The following is a 20,435-nucleotide window of genomic DNA, read 5'->3' on the forward strand; positions in this document are numbered from 1 at the left end:
GATGGCAGGTCTGATTTGTTTTTTCTGGCCCTTGTCCCACTGCTCTTTCCAGCTCAGCAAATACACACACACACACACACACACACACGAGCACACAGTCCTTGTCCTCCCCCCCAACACACACACACTCCTTTCCCTGGCCCAGCTCCAGCCTTGAAACTGCGTTGCTTATTTTGAAGCCCTGCTTGCATGGGGACAATACAAATAAATAAATAAAGACATTCTCTATTATTGATAGGAATTTTTTAAAAACATTCATCCAAAGCGCAATGGGGTGTAGCGGGGTGGGGGGAGGGGGAGCCAAATGAGCTGAGCAGAGATCTCATGGAGCCGCTGTGGCGGTGGGGGTGGAGAAGGGTCTCTGGAGAGACAGTTCTGTATCTGCGCCCTATGCAATTCCTAGCTCATTGGGCCTGAGCCTATTAACCCAAAGGAACAGGAATTGCAGGTGAGTCCCATTGTTTGCCCTGGGGTCAAAATCCACATCACATTGAGAAGCCATATTGCAGCTAAAGGGAGCTCCTGGCCTCCTCTCTTCACTCTGGATCACTGGTGCCTGGAGTGTATTCCCCACCAGCTGGCTCCTCTCCACTGGACTCTCGATTCAGGGCAGGCAGAGCACAGCCTTCTCCAGAGCTGCTGGCCAGCCTTGTGGGCGACGGTGGGGGGTGGGGGAGGTCCTCTCACATCCAGAGTTTTGCTGAAAATCACCAGGGCCTGTCTGTCCCCCACTGCTGGGGAGCTTTTGAGGCCGCAGAGCCAGCTCCTTAAACCCGTGATCCTGCTCTGGTTTTGAGTGTCCCTCAGTGCCAAACGCTGTTTGTCCTGTGGTTTGAAAGTCTTTCCCATGAAGCATCAAAGCCCTCGTATGTGAATGCAGCACTCGTTGCTTGTCAGCAATTTTTTTAAAGCATCGTGGGCACAACAGGAAAAGCACCTCTGCGGGACTAAGCTGAGGGAGAGAGCTCCTTTTAGCCGGTGGATAAAGTAGATGGGCAGTTTCCAAAACACCAGCCAAAGAGAAGTGGGAGCTGCTTACCCACCCCAGCGAGAGGAGGAGGGGCTGTGTTTTAACACCTGCCCTGGCACAGTGGAGTCTTTGCCTGGGGGGGCAAGTCTGAGCTCCAACTTCAACCCCTTGCTTGAGAAGATGCTACCATCTTCCATTTGATTCACCCCGGGTATAGTGCCCCTCAGCCCACAGTTCCGCTTTGCCAGCGGGTCCCGAAGGCAGAGAGCAGTTGAAGCAGGGTACCTATCTGGGGATATGTGTGAAGAGTGACTTGTGGCACTGCTGGCTATGGTGAGTTGCCGTATTACTTCATTAAGGGGATGCAGTCAGGCTGAATTCTAGTCAGTTTCATGAAATGAGTAAAAAGTCACCCCAGCCCCCCTGGCTGGTTTCTGTGCTTTTACAGTCACATTTTCCTATATCTAAAGGGGAAAGAAAAGAGGGCCAGATGCTGATGTGTTGTCTCCACTGACTGCTGCCCTGCCGCAATATGTTTCTTCTCTCCCCTACTATTGTGTAAGACTCACACAAACGACAACAGGAAAATGACTTAAATGGCTGTACACAGAGTGCTGCCAAATGCAAACCCAACACCCCAGAGGGAGAGATTCCCTCTACCCTATTTCACTTCTGGTAACCGCAGACTGTTGTCATTGTTTACCTTGATTGGATGTCCCGCAGGGGAGAGAGTCAGTTGGTAACTTCTCGGTGTCCGGAGTCCATGGGGGATTTAGCCATGTGACTTCCAGTAACTAGAGAGAGGTCCAACCTAAAGGGTGACCTGTGCTTGGACTAGACCCATCTCTACCAGGAATGTTCACAGGAGCCATGCGAGCTCTCCCTTCCATGCTGCACTGCGCCTCTGAATCCGATAGACAACACCAGCTGAGTGTGAGGGGTCTAACCATGTTCTCTTCTTCACTCTTGCTCCCCCCTGCAGGTTTGCAAAACTCTTGCTTCGCCTCCCCGCCCTCCGATCCATTGGCCTGAAATGCCTGGAGCACCTGTTCTTCTTCAAGCTAATAGGAGACACGCCCATCGACACCTTCTTGATGGAGATGCTGGAAGCACCCCACCAAATGACATAGAGAATCTCAGCTGGGTCAGTCCCTTCACCCAGCAGGGGCCTCAGCAGCCTCCTCCCACCTCCACTCTTCCTCTTCCTCATCCCTCTCCCCAGTGCCAGAGACCCCATCCGCTCTTCTCTGTCTGACCCAGGGTGACACCCCGCTGGCCCTTGCCTCCTCGTCACACTGACTTCTGCTCATTTTGTCACCGCTGCATCGAAGGGGCTGACGATTGTTTTACTATTTTAGATGTAGAGAGGTGGGATGTAGCGTTTCAGAAGCAAACAACCCCCCTGCTCCGCCTCCTGGCACACCTGAGTTTGAAGCCAAACTGAAGGCCAGGCTTCTCAGCTCCCTGTCTGCCCCTGCCGTAGTTGGGTTTGGATTTCTGCATGTGGCTGAGATGATTGGTTGGAAGCAGGCAGCGGGGTTGATCCCACCCATAGGAACTCTGAGCTGCTGGGGTTTGGATGGACTGGGGGAGTGGTTTAATCCTGCTTACCCACAGCTGGATATTTTCAGAGGATGGAGTTTTTGAAAGAGGAAAGAATATATATTTTTGGTTTCTAACAATTAGTATTTACTTCTCTCGAGGAAAGCCGCTCTGGAATGGCCCCTGCCATGTCACAAATGAGCATTTTTTGCAGAGCCTTCTCTTTTAAATGAAAAGCAGGGGATTGTGCGATTGATCGCTTATCCCCTTCACCCTCCCCAAACTAATGACCTGAACGGAGAGATGACCAGTCACACCGAGAGACTGAGCCCCCCTCTGTGTGTGGAGGGCAGTGTGGACGGCGGTGACTTCAGTGCCCTGCTTTCCTTCTGGAAAAGCAACAGCGTGTCATGATTTTTCCAAAGATGACTGTTCTCTCAGTTGTGGAGCTAGCCAATCAAAACACGAACCATCCGGATTGCACAAGTCTGTAGCGGTTGCTTTAAGGCTGCAGTGATTCCAATTCCCACTCCCTCCTAAGAGTCTTACTGGGATCCCTACCTCTCCCTTAACACGCAGGCATTCGTCATGACCCATAACGCTATGTGCATTTCACATTCTGGTGTCCACGCACACTTGCTCAATCAGGCCAAGCAAACTGGTTGATGTTAGATTGTCAGGGCTTCTGGGAGAGCCAGTTTGCCTGGCAGTAGGACTGATGGCAGAGTGGTGCGAATAACCGATTCTTCAGCTCACGTGCACGTCGATAGGGCCCAATTCATCACCGTTTTGCAAATCATTGACACCAGTGCAAAATGTTACCACCCTCATCTGACGATTTGGCAGCATGGGTGTAGATGACTGCACAGGGTGCCAGGCAATGATAAATTGGGCCTTAGGGCAGCACTTAATTGGTGAGATTGATTGGTGAAGTGAGGGCTGTGCCTTCCCCAAAACGCTTCCCCGTCTGCTCTAGTTATTGATTTTTGTGGGTGATTTGGTGCTCCCCACAGGGATCAGGAAATGGGGCTGCAGCTCTGTCCTAGTGGCCAAAAAGGTGATTTTCCATTTTCTGGTTAAATATTAAATTTACCATCTCAGGATAGAGATTTCAAAGAAATTCCCTCATGCTCCCCCCGCAAAAAACCCTTTTGCTTTCTCCATTGGACTCTCGCACCATTTTCTTAGAACAACATGTGATGAGCATTCAGGAACACCTCCATTTTGGAAGGGCCCGGGCAGGAAACCGTTGCCATGCCTGGGGAGATATTCGAGAACAGCAGGGAGCACTGAAGGGACTACTTACCTTTGCAGTACCTTTGGCTGATATTCCATGTTTCTGTGGTAATTCTGAGGGAAGCTGTATTATAAAAATTCTGCTTTAGCCAGGAAACAAAAATGCAGTAACTTTAGCTTGATCACTCAAAAATCTCTGAAACCTGTCAAAAATCTCTGATCTCTTGGGCAGCAAGGTGGCTGGTGGGTTTTTAGGTACTTCCCTAAATGCTTTGATCCTAGAAACACAACCACTGAGGAGCAATTACTTGCTGATCAGAGATACTAATAAGATCTTATCTAGCCCATTCATTAGAAAGCAGGATCGTTCCCTACAGTCTATTCCCCAGAATTCTGTCCAGTCCAGTTTGAAATGACCTGAACAACCAGGACTCCACCACTTCCCTGAGTAGGGAGGTTATTTCACAGTCTGCTGGATCTCACTTTTACAGATTTTTCCAGCTCTTCAGCCTGTTGGCTGATTGTCCCAGGCAGCAGGAGACGCTTTAAAAAATGTGTGGGGAAGGTGGATCAGTTTTTTTGTTTTGTTTTTTTTTAACAGACTGCTGGTTTCTCACTTAATCCCTGTGCATTTGCCAAAACACAGCACTGCACAAACTCTGGGGAACGTCCTCAGGCTTCTTAGGGGGCAGCGAATCAGCCAGGTGTCGCCTGAGGCCAAGCTAGAAAACAAATTAAAAGGAAAAGCAGAAGAAACAATGAAGTATCTTGCTGATTTTTTTTCAGAGGAAAGTAGCTATTCTTAACACACGAAAGGAGCATTTGGGCCAAGCCAAGAACGAGATGCCTGCAGTTGGCTCCCTACCAGGGACTTCCCTGCTACTTTTATTTGGTTTGTGCTTTAAAATGACTAATTATTAGCGTCCAAAACTTTCTTCTCCTGCCCCATTCGTTACAACTGGCTCTTTAAATAGCTGCTTTGTGTCTCAGTCAAGTGTGATCAAGCAAATCCAACCCTGGGCTATTACCTGTGTTCATTCAGAGGCATGGTTGATACTCAATCTTGCAGCTGCTGCCCACTTTCCAAACATGCTGGCAGTTCAAATTCCATCAGCTAATAAGGCCATCTTGTAGTTAAACAAGGATTTCAGGTCATAACTGACCCCCAGGCCAGCCTGAAGTGTCAACTCCACAGAGGCAGGGAACGTGTTTTGGCTGCGTTTCTTTGGCAGCCTGGGCGCTGCTGAAAATATTATTAAACAGCTTCGTCCTGGAAGAATTTGCCAAGGAAACAAGGCAAGAGAACATAGTTATCTAGAGGATGCCAACGTGGACCATCATGGTCTATGCATTTCCATCGGAAGCGTGAGAGAGCGGTCAGCAGGGGATTGCGGGTACCTGTAAACTTCCCACCAGGCTGGCACATGGGATCTGAGCCCAAAAGCATCATGGTTATTTTTTAACCAGCATTTTGGATCACCATCCCTGTCATTGCTACTGAATCTCAGGTGTTTAAACATTTTAGGAGTCTAAGAAGCCTGGATTATGTGTTGTTATGTCTGCCTAGAGCCTGCTTGCCCGAGAATATCAGAGTGCTTTATTAAAGAGCCCATTGAACCTAGCACTGTAATAAACCTTTACTCTTGTTTATCTCCATTGGGCAGAACCCCCTTTTTTTTCAATTGGATGCTTGAAAGGAGCTGTGTTGGGACTGGAAGTCTGCGTTGCTGTTTGTTTTTCTAGGTTGCAAATGTGAGCTCTTAGCCAGCTTTTCATCAGCCGTCAGAAGGAGCTAGGGAACAGGGGCTGGTTTAGGCCAAAGACGGACTTGTGCGGGGGGGATGACGACTTCTGAGCCCCCCTGGGGAAAGGTGGGCAGAGCTGCGATCTAATGAGCATTCAGCACATCTCACCCACATTAATGTAGAACTACATCTGAGTCTAAACGGCTTCCCCAGCTCTTCAGTAAATAAATAGTACAGTATCCTAGAGCAATAGCGTCAAACACTGCAGTACCAGTATTAGAAACTTGAGCATCCCTGCAGAATACTGTAGAGTAAAGATGAAGTATCATCCAGCAGTTACAGCAGGCGGTTTGGCAGTCAGGACTCCTGCCAGTGACTTGTTGCATAACCTTGGGCACGTTTCTGTGCCTTGGTTTTCCTTTCTTTAAAATGAGAATAATAATAATAATGCCTCCTAAGCATGGAGCATGAGGTTCTTTTTAATTTCGAGGGGTGTTTCAGCAGAGATAGAGACAGATCTTCAACTGGTGCAGATTGGCAGAGCTGCATTGACGTCAGTGGGGGCTATGGTGATTTGTACCAGCTGAAGATCTGGCCCCCAGGGAGTCGAGGCAGCATTTGTAGGAACGTATTTTACCCTGAACAAACATGAACGACCCATTTCAGGACCTGCAAGCGACAGTTACCAAAATCAAATGCCAACCCAAATGTTCCCGACCCTGCTTGTTCCCCAGCTGCAGTGACACAGAAGCCCACATGGGCTCTGTGACTTTTGCAGCAGCAGCAGCCTTAAAGTGACCTGCTTTTACTTGGATTTAATTGACTCCTTCATTTGTATCTTCCTTCACGTTGGTTTTTTTCCCCCTCCTCATCATTATAATTATTATAACTATAATACATGCTTGTTTGAAGAGGTGATACATGGGTAAAAAAGGAAAGGCACATTATTCACTAGAGAGCTAGGACTTTTACTTAACCAGACATTAGTATTCTCGCAAAATCTGGTTCGATTAAGGTGATTTATTTTTTAATTCTTGGTTGGTTTTTTTTATTATTATTATATTTGTTTGGTGGGACAATCTTTAATTTTCTAAAGATAGCACAAACATCAGCTCTTCAGCCACCCACCTGCCACACTGGATGTTCTTCGCTGCCTTGTGTGTGTGTTTCCACTGGATCCTGGAACAAACTGAGCTTAAATCAATGTGCATTTTAGGATGTTTCCTTAAGAAGCCGTTGCATCTTCCCCCCACTTTCTTCTCCCCCAAACCCTAACTCCCAAACACCCACTTAATGTAAAACCTTCACTGCGGAACTATTTGCGCGAAAGGCCTTGAAAACATACATGTACTGTATACTTAGGCAACATACAGTGTAACTGGCCCCATGGTTCCTGGCAGCCAAGCTGATCTCTGCACTTTCAACCTTTAGACAGCGGTTTCAACTCAAATCTGCGTCACATCCGTTGAAGGGGAACGTTCCAGCCTAAACCCAGAGAAGTCTGCGGCGGGGGAAAAGTAATACATCAGATTGGTTTTGTCTCAAAGGTCCAGGACTGGAAAAGCAAATTGGCTACACCCCCAGTCCCTGGAGTTCTCCAGTGAACTGTAAGATCCAGTCTCTCTGAGTCGTATATTTCTTTGGAACAGACTGCAGCCCACTTGCGTAACTGAAGAATATATTCAGCCACCCATCCTTTGACTCTTTGCCTGCTCATCCCTTCCCACACTGCCACCACCCATCAGCCCGTTGAAACCAGTGCGGGTTAAGTGGCACACATCCAACAGCAAAGCTGACACAACCTTCTACCTGGACTGTTCAGCAGCCCTGAAGTGATTTGCTCTTTTCCAAAGGGCAAGAGGAACTTAAATGTTTGTAATCAGCAAATGAACAAAGGCTGGTTCTTCATCATCAGAGCAGGACCAAAGGAACCACACCTGACCACCGATCTCCCAGTCAACATTTTGGCACTCTTTGAGGACAATCCTAAATGGTGGTGGTCGAAGTGGGGTCAAGGATGGAGACATGTGACCTTGTAGCTGGCCCCTGTTACCAGCTGTGGCTAAATAGCTGATGATGTCCCCATCAGTGACCAGAGTGCATGATCTATTTTAAGTTGATACATATGTGTGTGTGTATACATGTATGTACTGTAGATATATACACTGTATAAATATCCTCACTCACATATACATATATTATAACCGTAGCAATTACAGACTTTTTGTTTTCTTTAATTTGATTCTTTTTTTTTTCTCATACATTTTTGCTTCATGTAAGCAAGTACATTGTATCAGAACCCCTTCTGGATTGGCTTGCACCAAGACCGGATCTTTATAACTCAAGACAAAGGAAATGCATCTATTTTAAGATGCTATTTTTTTTTTTTTTTAGAAGCAGGTGATTTGACTAAAATAGCTTTAGCAATTCCCAACACTTAGCGAGAGATGCCTTAGCTATGGGGTGCATAGCTAAAATAAAATAAAATGTAGAAAGAATTACAAAAATAAAAAAACAGAAATAAATAAAAAAGAAGATAAGGAAAAAATATCTAAATCATCAATAAAGTTTAAAAAATCTATTTTTGTACAAATGTAATTTTATCCCTTACATATTCTTTGTTTTATTTCTGCTTCTATAGAGATTGTTGTAAACTCTTTCTCTCTGTATAGATGTTCCACCAAAGGGACGGAAACCTGAATGAGAGGGAGAAAAAATTGACAGTGTTTTAAAGGCTTTCTATGAAATCTCTTTGGAAATATTTTTTTTAATGGACTTTTTATTCTTTCCCCCACCACTTCTGAAAAAAAAATTTTTTTGGTCTCTTGTCATGTTTATCCGGCGTTCCTGCAGGTCTGTTTTACTGTGAAATCACTACCGTATATTATTGTTCACACACACACAAAATGCTGCTGGAAACGCCAGTATTTTGATGAACAATTGTATTAGAATTGTAAAAAAAAAAAAAAAAAGAGGAAAAAAAAGAGGAAAAAAAAGAAAATATACGAGCGTTTTAAAATATAATCTGGTTCAAGCCCTCTTTTGTTCTTAATGGGTGTTCTTTGATTTACTCTTTAAAGACCTGATCCCAACCCCATTGAAGTCAATGTAAATACTCTCTCATTGACTTCCCTGGGCTTTGGAGTGTGTCCTCCACCGGTACTTCAATGGAATCACTGGCAAACTTCATGTTTTCTCACTTGTATCTGTAATGAACCAGTGTGCACAGCTCCACCTTGTGGCCACCTTTAGTCCTGTTTACATTTCTACTCCACTTGACTTTTTCTTTTCCCTTCCTGAACTGGGCAACCTGAGCTGCTTGATGTCAGAAGAAGAGAGGCTGAGATTCGACGGCTCTCTTAGGTTATTGTTACCATTTGGTTTACACATGATCTGTCTACGGTTGGACAGAGGACAGAAATTCAGTCCAATAGCCAGCCACCGTTGTGTGAGAGCTGTATTCCCGTTTGAGAACCACAGAACTGTCCACTCCAGTGTAAAACACAAGCTGTTCCTCGCCTCCCAGGCCACGCGCTCCAGAATACGCAGCCTGTATTGGTGTTATGCTCTGCGATACATGATCGCAAGTGGCCCGAAACCTTTCAATTGGGTTGGGTGGGTGGGTGAAGGAAAACAGACATTTTCCTTTCCCCATTGCCTGCTGCTCAGCCAGATGAGCCTTTGAATTCGCCAAAACACCTGTAGGACCAGAGAATGCTTGTCGTACAGTTCAGAACTCCAGGCACTCCTAGAAGCAAACTGGATACTAGCTGTTATGGGGAAAAAGCTTTCCCTCTGCCATAGGCAAATCACCCGTTTAACACCTTCCAGATTTTGCCTTAGATAACTTAATAGAAATACAGCGGTGGCATAATTCTCCCTGCTTAGCATAGAGGATCCGGAGGGAATGCTGCAGATACTCAGGTGTTGTAATTAATGCAGGCCATTGGAAAGCTGTTAAGGCTGATCACTGGAGATTAGGGTGAACAGGTCATAGGGATGGTGCCTAGTGTAAAACCCCTACTGCTGATGACGAGAGCTGTGGATGCACAATGGAAGATCCAAAGCCAATGTCAATTCAGTTTTGCACCTTGTGGGCCATAGTCAGACTTAAGGGTGTAGAGTCCTGTGCACATGGAGTCCTTTCATTGACATCAAGAAGGCTTTGGATCAGGCCCTACGTGGACAATTGTTATCAATGGGAGGGGTGGGTGAGGGTCTGGGAACAGAGGTTACCCCTTGGCTTTTCTTTTGCTGCGGGGGATTGTTTTGTGCAGCTCTGGTGCTTGTGATCAGCCAGTATAGAGAGGAGCAAGGCTGCCTTTTGGGTAGCCTATTCCACTGTAAAACATCAATACCTTGAACTAATATAGCAGGACCATGATTGCACAATGGAGACGTTAATCCACGCCCCTTTGGGATCCACTAAGTGTTCGGCTCAGCATGGAGAGTAGGTGCACCCCGGTCCTTTTGTGACACTTCTCACTCGCACAGTGACAACATTATATTGACACTCTGTCCCCTGAGGACTGGCATGAAGATACCAGGAGACTGTGTTGTTTTAAACCCACCTTCCCTGCTGATGTCCAATTTGTGCCCTCAAGTGGGAGCATTGCAGTGTAGGGAGGTGTCACTGAATTCCTAAGGCAGTTTGTGTGTGAACAGAAGCTGCTAGCAGTGGTCTGGGCTCTAACCTGAACTTGGTGCTACAAAGAAGACTGGATTTGCTCTTGGGTTTACAGTGGAGGAGAATGTTCTCCAATTGCTACAGAATAGATCAAAATGGGGGGGGGCCTTAAATTGAGTTAGTGCTGATCTGTGAATTTAAAAAGCACTTACATTTTGTTTGAAAAGGGAGGTGGGGGAAGTTTTTACCTTAAACTCAGCATATTTAGCAAGATCGCTGCATTTTGTGCTCACTAGTGCAAGCCTTTAGGAAAATATACTGCAGTAATAATCTCTAATGCTACAGCGTAGTGTTACTGCGGAGTTTGAGGCTGTTATTGCACAGTACTGTAGTCATGATGGTTAAGTATACAATACTGCAACAGGGTGAAATGGCAGAAGATGGGCCCCAAGGAGCTTTGGACCTGACTCTGAGCTAATGCTGGTGCAGCTCAATTGACTTCAGCGGAATCTTTCCTGATTCATGCTGTAACAGAGATTAGGGTCAGGCCTGGTATTTGGATCTAGATTAGGGTTAAGATAGCAGTTCGAAGCTCTGAGAGCTAGGGATTGGGTTGTGGTTCAGGTTTGACAGCTGCAAAAATGGTGTGAGCTGTTCTTGTGAAATGTTGTCTTGTGGGATTCTGGGGAGATCAGCTGATTTGGGCCATTTTGAACGGGGGACTTCTGGATAGAGCAGCTGGCTATATGAGATGTTAGCCATCTTGTGCTGTTCCCCTGGAAATATTGGCTGCATCCAGTCTGAAAACAGATCCCATTCACCGCTGGATCCCCTCCAAATCCATCGCATTTGAGGGGGAATATTTGGAATTGAGCTTCCAGTTTTGCCCCATTTCTAAGGACAAATTAAAGAAAAATGGAGAGTGGTTTTTACAAATAGGTTAGATTTTACATGGTAATGGGGAAAAGGACACAGTCGGATGCTGCTGAGTGAAGAAAGGTCTGGCCTTTTCACCGCTGAAATCCCACATATGCTCTTAAATACACAGTGCCCATTCTGGGCCTCTGCATAGGGCTGAAATTCACCCCCCACCCCCAAGGCAGTATCTCAGGTGAAGGGAGGGGCAGACGGCACACAGAGCCTGTTGAGTTGACAAATTTCATTGCTCCTGTCTCAGAGGCTGGTTATTTGTCTTGTTAATCTGCAGGCAGCTGTATGTGTTTGGAGAATAAATATTTACCTCCCTTTCCTGTGTTTTTTGGTTCTCCCAGGGTGGAGCTAGGTGGCTAGGACCGATGGCGATGTGATATTCTTTCTCTTTAACAGAGGACTCACATTCACTGTAGTGATTGATGAGTAGTCTGACTTAAAAGCTGCTCACTGGTTTTAAAATACATTTATTTTTAACATAAGATTTGTTTATATATTTAAAAAAGAAAGTAAACATGAAACAGCTTTCTTTCTTTCTTTCTTTCTTTCTTTCTTTCTTTCTTTCTTTCTTTCTTTCTTTCTTTCTTTCTTTCTTTCTTTCTTTCTTTCTTTCTTTCTTACTCTTCACAGCTTCTTGGTGATCAACACTGTGTTTGTCGAAATCTCACTTGTGAAGTTTCTCTATTCTTCCCTCCCCTCTCCATTCTTTTCCTCTCCTCCCGGGGGAGGGTTCATGATCAATTTGCTGCTTTCTCATGGCCTTAGAACATGAAGGGAGTAAGAGGTGCGGAGCTTGGAAAACTTTTTGGGATTTCTCTGTCTTATGCAGAGATCAAAGCGCCTGTTTTGAACTTTTCTTGATTTGCTGGTATCAGATGATTATTGTTTTAATGTAATAAAATCTGTTACATACAATCAATGTGTGGGGGCTTTTCTTCTGTCCGAATTTTGGGCACCAGAAATTAGGGCCTTGAGTGTACAAAACTCATCTATATTTTTAAAGATCTCGTTAGCCTGTGGATGAGAAGCTGGACACTGGTGCATGGATGCTACCCCGGCTGGTTCAGAGATCTGACTAGCTAGGTCCACTCAGAGTGTTGCCAACTCTCGCGATTTTATCATGAGTCTTGTGATAGCTGGTGTTTTTTCTTAAATCCCCAGCTCCTGAAGGCATGTGATAAAAGGCAAATCTCAGCTTTCGTTTTGAAAAAAATCGTGATTTTTAAGCCAGTCTCATGATATTTTGGGTCCTGACTCCTGATGTTTGAATGCTCGGGGCCGGCAATACTGCGAGCATCCAGAAGTTTGGCGCTGATCCAAAATCTGATGAGAACAGGCCAGAAATACTGCAGGAACAGGTGTCATGGATGTATTTTGGCACTTGCAACACTGAAAAGCAGGAGCTGGGGAGGGGAATGAATCAAGAGGGGTTTGTCTGAACCACAGCCACAGTCAGGAGCTGTTGGAGAGGTGAGCTGCAGGGAACAGGACTCCTGTATTCCAACACTGGCACCCAGGAGCTCTCCATCTGTGGCGATGGGCAAGTCTCCTGAATTCATCTTTGTCTGCCTTGGGCTCTGTGACTGTGAAATGGGAATAATAATAGTGGCCAGCCCCAGAAGGGTTGTGCAGGCTGTTTAATGTTAGTAGAGCTCTTCGTGGAGACATACTAGGACATCCAGGTTGCATTTGGGAAGTCCAGGTCTATTGGTTTGGCTATCGCTAGTTGCATTATGGTTTTAAATTTATTTTTAAAAAAAATTCCAAAAATGTTTCAGAATGGTTGAAACCAACAGAAAACCTTTTGTTTGACCCGAAACATTTTTCCCCCGACTTTTTGAAATTGCCAGCGAACTGACAAATCCATTATTGGTCCAGCGTTCTAGGTGGAAACATATCGAGGCTAAGTGCATGCTTGCAGTTGCAGGCAAAGCCCTGGGAAGGATTGTCTTGTGGTTTAAGCACTGGCCTGGGTGTCAGGAGTCCTTGGCTCTATTCAGCTGGGCCACCAACTTGCTTTGTGACAATGGGGGAGTCACTTAACTTCCTCATGCCCTGTAGTAAGTGACACCACTTCCCTTCCTCAGAGGAGTGGGGAGCGGGAATTGTGAGCCATCAGCTGCTAGGGTTTGTAAAGTGGTTTGAGATCCTTAGATAGGAGAGCAAAGTTCCATTATTTCTTGCCATGACTCAATCCTGCGGGGATAGAGGCTTTGGGAATACAACACGAGAGATCATTTCTCTCTCTGGTACTTTGTCATTTACTAACTGTCCAAGGAGCGTGGGCTAGTTCTCTCTTAATGGTCCCTCTCGAGTGGCTTTTTCACCCCAACCAGCCCATTAGGATAATCATCGTAATGCCTCCAAGGAGGGTCGGGGCAGCTGTCACTGTGGGCACAGTTCCAGCGGCCTGAGTGGGGACCTCAATCTTCTGCATCAAGTTGCCAAGCAACACTTCTGCAGGCCTCCCCATCACATCCGGTATCCATAGTGACATCTCTCCCCAGAACAGAGATACTGGACTAGCTGAGTTTGTTGTGTGAAGAAGCTCGAGCCTTTTGGCCTGATTCTCCTCTCTCACACACAGGTGGAAAGGGGCATTGAATTATGCTGGGTGTAAAAGCAGGGTGAATGGAGGGCGAGTTCCCTTGAATTTTCCTTCTGGTCTAGGAGTAATACTAATATACCATCAGGACTCACGCTGAATCACAGTCTGTCTATCTCTAGTACTTTACATCATGGCACTGGTTGCTAGCAGAGCATCTGAGCACTGCACAGTCTTTAATGTATTTACCCTCTCCGCGCCCTTGTGAAGCAGATTGTTACCCATTTTACAGAATGTGAAGGGGAACTGAAGCCCAGAGAGACTAAAATGCCTAGCCTGAATTGAGGAAAGGTTTATGCGAAGAGATGCCTTTTGCATTGTGTTGTAAAGTCCTATGAAAGTCAATGAGTTCTAAGGGCTTTGGAATCAAGCACGAGTTGATTCTGGTCTCCTGCTGCAGAGAGTTCCACAGATGGACAAGATAGCTTTGCCTCCAGCACATCTGAGATTTGGACTGGGTTCTAGCTGCGTTATCCCTGTGGATCTTAGACCCCTAACACAGGATATAGTAATCATCTAAATATTTTTTGTCCCATATTGCCCCATTATAATTGCTTTCAGGCAGGGCAGTCAAACCGTTCTGAATGTGATGTCAAACTCTGATTGGTTGTTTGGCTCATCTATAGCAGTGGATAAATGATATAACCCACTTAATCTGCATTCCTGTTCATTGAAAGGGGAGCATCGGTGTCATTCTGTTGTTTGCTAAGTGTCTGGCCCACCTGTTGATCACTTTAGATAAGCTATTACCAGCAGGACAGTGGGGTGGGAGGAGGTATTGTTTCATGATTTCTGTGTGTATATAAAGTCTGCTGCAGTTTCCACGGTAAACATCTGATGAAGTGAGCTGTAGCTCACGAAAGCTCATGCTCAAATAAATTGGTTAGTCTCTAAGGTGCCACAAGTACTCCTTTTCTTTTTGCGAATACAGACTAACACGGCTGTTCCTCTGAAACCTGCTTTTGTTAGCACACTCATTAACACAGAGGGATATTGAATAGCAAGGCCCAGCTGTCCAGAGAACTGTATACTCTGGCTGTCACCAAACCATCAGGCCAGATCTGCTCTTATCTCTCTGTAGGAGGCTGTACTTTGGGAGACTCCTTCAGAAAAAGCAACGCTCCTCTTGATTAGCCAAACTTGCTGGGGATAGAGGTTTCAGGGTGGGCCTGGAGTCCCTGCAAAGTGGTATGCTGACAAGAGCAAAGTGATGCTGCCACCTGCTGGGCAAGGTGCTGTACTTGCCTTTAGAGGAACATTTTTAAGAAACCCTGTTGGGAAATCTTTGCAACCAGAGGAGGCAGAGGTCTGGGAGAGGCTCTCAGTGGTTTTAATTCAAAGAGGCTCACGGGGGAGCTCTTTAATCTTGTTTCATGCCCTATGGGTCTGTGGTCACTCTGAGTTTCTGTTCTGAGCAAAGGCCAGAACTAGAAGAGAAACTCAGTTGAAACTAGTGGCCATCAACTGTCCCCAAGCTCACCTGAAACTCGGACCTGCAGCTCGCTCTCTGGTTTGTACACATCCATGGGCCCTACTTAATGTGTGCAACTCCGTGTGCATGAATTCTCACAGCCATCTCCTATTGTTTCAAGCATGGCTGCTGCTTCTTTCTGTTTTGCACTCCCTACGACCAATAAAGGCACACTGCGAATTTTGTAATGTTGTGATTAGATTTAGGATATTCTTTCCTGACCCTTGCAGCCAATCAGCTTATTCCCTTGAAGCATGTGCTTTACTTTCACCATAGCTTCTTTAACCTTCCACCCTCACGCCCTGCACTGTATTTGACTCACTAACTTCCTGCAGCAGTGTGTTCCGTAAGTTGACTGACCACTGTGTAAAGCAGTATTTCTTCTTATTTTCCTTTAAATTAATGAGGGGACTTCTTGTTGTTAAAATATGGGAAAGGGTTAAAAATAAGCTTATAGTTAAGTACTCCGTAAAATGTGTAATTTTCATTTCAAAAGGTCTTGAGATCCCAAGGGAGGAGAAAAATACTATCCATAAAAATTTAGCATCCCTTTCCCCTGCAAAGCTGGTGGCAAACCTTTGTTTGGCTTTACATGCAACATTTTCCATATGGCACTCCAAAACATCTCACTTCCACTAAACCCACGTTTTGTTTTTCTACTAACAAAGTGAGGAATGACTCTTGGCTTGGTGATTTGCCACTGCAGAAGGCTAAAAGAAAAGATGCTTTTAAGACTCAGTCCCTCACAATCTAAACCCATTCAGATGGTCACACTGAAAGTCATTAGAAGGGCTTTATGTGCAACCACTCTCTCGGTAATATACTTTAACTGGTGTTTGAGAGAGAGAAAACTATTATGCCAGGGAGAACCTAATTAAAATCATTAAAATATGCATAATTATTAATATACTGATAAAGATGGAGTTGACTGAAGACCAGAAGGACTCTGATTCACAACTGAAATAATGAAAGCACTGTGTGGTTGATTCACTGTGATTCATGGGGTCATATTATCAGTTGCTCGCTCTCTGTGGGCTTTTTATTATTTATAGTGTAGTATAGTACAACCAAAATCAGGGCCCCACTGTGCTAGGTGCTGTACACACACATAGTAAGAGACAGTCCCTGCCCCAAATGCTTGGGATGAGGCAAAGAATGAGAGGGGAAACTGAGGCACAGGGAGGTGACGTGTCTTATCCAAGGTCATACAGCTGGTCAGTGGCTGAGCTGGGAATAGCCCCCAGGCCTCTTGACTCCAAACCTAGTGCCTCATCCACTAGCCCATGACAAATTTCTATGCCTGCAGTTATTCCCAAATCCTGAGAGTTTTGCTTCTTTCACCGTGAATGTTTATTTGTCTGAAAAATAAAAGACATTATTTACTGTTTGTCATCCTAAGAGGGAAAAAAACAGTTGCTTATCCAATCACGGGAGCAGAAAGAATACCACGTGACTTAGGGGACCAGTCACACAGGATGAATGATGAACAGTGATACTTTGCAAACAACTCACAGGTTGCAAATTATCCATCTGGACCTTTCAGTGTATCCCTACGAACAATGAATACAAGTGCTGGTGCTGGGGGTCAGCTCACCACTTATGCACTAACCAAGGGAGGAGCAAGCAGTCTGACTAGCTCTGAGGACCAATGACAGTACCTAGCGATTATCTAGCACTTTTCATCTGAAGACCACAAGGTACTGTACAAAGGAGGTTCGCATCGTGACCCCCCACTTTACAGATGGGGAAACTGAGTCACACAAAGGGGATATGACTTGCCCAAGGTCACCCAGCAGCAGAGCCAGCCTTCCTGAGTGCCTAGTCCAGTGCTCTGTCAACGGTGATCAATGGAACCTAATCTTTGAATAACCAATTTATTTGAGCATGAGCTTTCGTGAGCTACAGCTCACTTCATCGGATGCATACTGTGGAAACTGCAGAAGACATTATATACACAGAGACCATGAAACAATACCTCCTCCGACCCCACTCTCCTGCTGGTAATAGCTTATCTAAAGTGATCATCAAGTTGGGCCATTTCCAGCACAAATCCAGGTTTTCTCACCCTCCCCCCCCACAAACTCACTCTCTTGCTGGTAATAGCCCATCCAAAGTGACCACTTTGGATGAGAAAATCTGGATTTGTGCTGGAAATGGCCCACCTTGATTATCATACACATTTTAAAGAGAGTGGTCACTTTGGATGGGCTATTACCAGCAGGAGAGTGAGTTTGTGTGCGGGGGAGCGGAGGGTGAGAAAACCTGGATTTGTGCTGGAACTGGCCCAACTTGATGATCACTTTAGATAAGCTATTACCAGCAGGAGAGTGGGGTGGGAGGAGGTATTGTTTCATGGTCTCTGTGTATATCATGTCTTCTGCAGTTTCCACAGTATGCATCCGATGAAGTGAGCTGTAGCTCACGAAAGCTCATGCTCAAATAAATTGGTTAGTCTCTAAGGTGCCACAAGTCCTCCTTTTCTTTTTGCGAATACAGACTAAAACGGCTGTTACTCTGAAACTAATCTTTGAATGAGGCCTCCTGGCTTCTCTCCATGTGCCAAGCTGAGGCAGCTGATTGCCTCAAGTCTGGTCTAGTTAATTTCTCTCTCCAGTGCTTGTTCCTGGAATTGTCGCTATGGAAATGCACAGCCAATCCACCCAGTCAGACCTGGTTAATGCATGCTAGGTTTAGCTGCATACCTGCTGTTCTAAATGGCTTTAAACAAGGACTTGGTCTGATTCTCCAACATGGACTGCTGGCTGGGCTGCCGGCTGCACTGGAGAGAAAGCACCAGTGAGATGCTGTCATGGAAGAAATCGGAGACGACGTTTCAGATGGATTCTTTTCAAAAGGTTAGGGTAAGATTTAAGCCTTACATTTTTCCCAGGCTCCCTGCTGGATGGTCTAAACTTTGGGATTTTATGTTTCCACCAGTCTTTGCTGCACAGAGGGGGACACTGAGGCCCAGAGCAAGGAGGTGAGTTGCTCAGGGTCAAACAGCAACTGACTCAGATAGGCCTGACTCCTTTTAGCCCAGTGCCTTCCCCACTGGACTGAGTGAGGAAACAAGGCTTGACTCCATAGAGGTAAACATAAGGGTACATCACAATGGTTTTATTGGGGAAAATGTTGTTCATTTGTGGGCTGATCCCCCAAAGCGCCATCCTTGGCGTGGAGAGTAAGTCCCAAGGACAGCGTAATAACAAAGCCATTATGGATCTCATGCTTTTGGTAGCTGATGGTACCATCTGGCTTTTCTTTGGTACAAACAAGCAGTTACTAGTTTCCGAGTTCACAGGTGGTCTTCACTCTTAGAGAGTAGTTGAAAACATAATTAGCGTGGGAGTCAAAGATGGCATGGAAATGCTCTGTAGAACATTTTTTGAGTGAGCATGAACGCGGTTACATAGACACTAAGGTGATACGTGCCAAGGGAACAGCCTAAGGTAGGTAGATATTTCAACCCTGCAAAGTAAGCAGAGGACAGTATTTGTTTTCCTTTGTGCATTTCATGGGGTGAAAGGTGCCAAACTGTGACAGTGTTGGAAAGTCAAGTCAATTGATTAACCAGAGCACAGTATGGGTGGTGTCAAGACAAGCTTTCCCTGGTATTCCACTAGCCCTGACCTGAAATGGGAACGAGTCCGAACTGAAACATGTCTATGAGTTTCGCAGCCTCTTGGCTGAGACCAGCTGTGATGGTGGGCACCTCTTCTGTGCAAATGGAACTGAGACCCCCACAACAGAAGCTGTAATTTGCTAACAACTTCCAGTCACTAGTGCCCCGGGCAGAGAATGTTATTTTCAAAATACCTGCAGGGTGTTTGCAGTTATAGACATCCGGACTCTCCTGTCCCTTATTCACTGGCTGAACAGGCAGATCAGGACGTGGGTCTCTGGGGGATTTGAAGACATTGCCCAATCTTTGAAACTAGATGCACCAGTCCTACTCCAGAGGGCTGAACAAGGCTTGCTTGAGCCTGTCTGTTCCTGCTCAGAACTAACAGTTACCTTATTATTGCAAAGAACGTGCTGTGTTCGTCAGGAAAGCACACGACTAAGATCCCATAAACCCTGCACAGCCCAGCCCTTGTCTCGAGGGGCCCTCCCTTTCAGATGATGGAGGGATTTTTGCACGCGTCACAGTAGAAGAATGACATTTCCCCATCTTGTTACATGAAAAATACCCTAGGACTGAGCCCTATGGACTCTAATCTGCCTCCTGGAAGAGACTAAGTGACAGGTGATTCCTGGAGGCAAATACAGAGGCTCATGTGGCAGCTCCATGACTATGGAATATCAAGCTAATAGGGATTTTGGCGTGGCCAGTTTTTTTATCCGTTTAACCATACTCGCTACGGCCAATCCCAAGTGTTCAAAAGTCGTGAGTCACAGCCACAAAATTCAGGAGCTTGACTTAAAAATCACGTCATCTAAGAAAAATCATGCTCACCCTTGCGCTGAGTGGTGGCAGAATTCTGGGGCCGTAGTACGCTGGCTTCAGAGTGGAGGAGAAACCAGTGACACCGAGTATGGGTATGTATAGGGTGTAATTTGCTTTGTTTGCACACACACCTGATCCTGGAACAGAAGCAGTCACAAACCGGATGCAGGCAATCCTCTGGGCCAGGAACCACACACCCACAGCCCATGCACAGGAAGCTACTCTGTCCCAAGAACTGATCCTAGTTAGAGAGATTCAGGTGGACAGCAAACCTTCTGACTGCTTGCCACAGCTTCTCTCAAAAGGCAACTGCATAACAAAACTGAGAACAATACGGCCATTCTTCCAAGACCTAAATCTTCTCGCACACAAAGAACTTGGAAGACTAAGTGTAATAGCACCAGCTGGTGACACCAGAAATACATGTTGGATTCTTTTTAACCTTCTGGGTTTTGAACCTTTTGGTCACACTAGAGTCATATGGACAGGCTTTGCTTCACAACCATAAAGGTTAGGAACTTTAATTTTTAAATGCAAGTTGAGAGTCTCAAACAATCACGCGAGTCCAGGAGCTGTGGCTTTATAGAAAACACCAACTTTTGTGAGAATTCTGGGATTTTGTGAATAAAATCTGGAATGTTGGCAATGCTGCCTACAGTTGCTGAAATGGTTGAACTACTTTATTATCTCCCAGTTCTCAATCTTACATTAAAAAACAACTGTTTTACCATTAAATACATATCAGTACCCTGTGTCCTCCTGCCACATCCTTCTTTCTTTGTCTGCTTGAAAATAGCAAAACTCGGAGGAAGTAGCCCGTGGGAGCAGTTGCCCTGAGTATGCGAATTTGCCTCCCCCACTC

General features: G+C 45.6%; 1 protein-coding gene across 3 annotated transcripts in view; it reads left to right on the plus strand.

Annotated features, from left to right (window-relative positions):
* RXRA (retinoid X receptor alpha) overlaps window positions 1–9,080 on the plus strand; it is a 231,978-nt gene extending 222,898 nt beyond the window's left edge. For all 3 annotated transcript variants that reach the window (XM_073314208.2, XM_073314209.2, XM_073314210.2), the window contains one exon: window positions 1,953–9,080. In XM_073314208.2, the coding sequence (XP_073170309.1) occupies window positions 1,953–2,100 (148 nt within the window). In that variant the 3' untranslated portion in view covers window positions 2,101–9,080. The remainder of the gene's footprint in view (window positions 1–1,952) is intronic.
* Window positions 9,081–20,435: the final 11,355 nt, after the last annotated feature.

This window comes from Lepidochelys kempii, chromosome 16 (genome assembly GCF_965140285.1).
Source record: "Lepidochelys kempii isolate rLepKem1 chromosome 16, rLepKem1.hap1, whole genome shotgun sequence".
Taxonomy (NCBI): Eukaryota; Metazoa; Chordata; order Testudines; family Cheloniidae; genus Lepidochelys; species Lepidochelys kempii.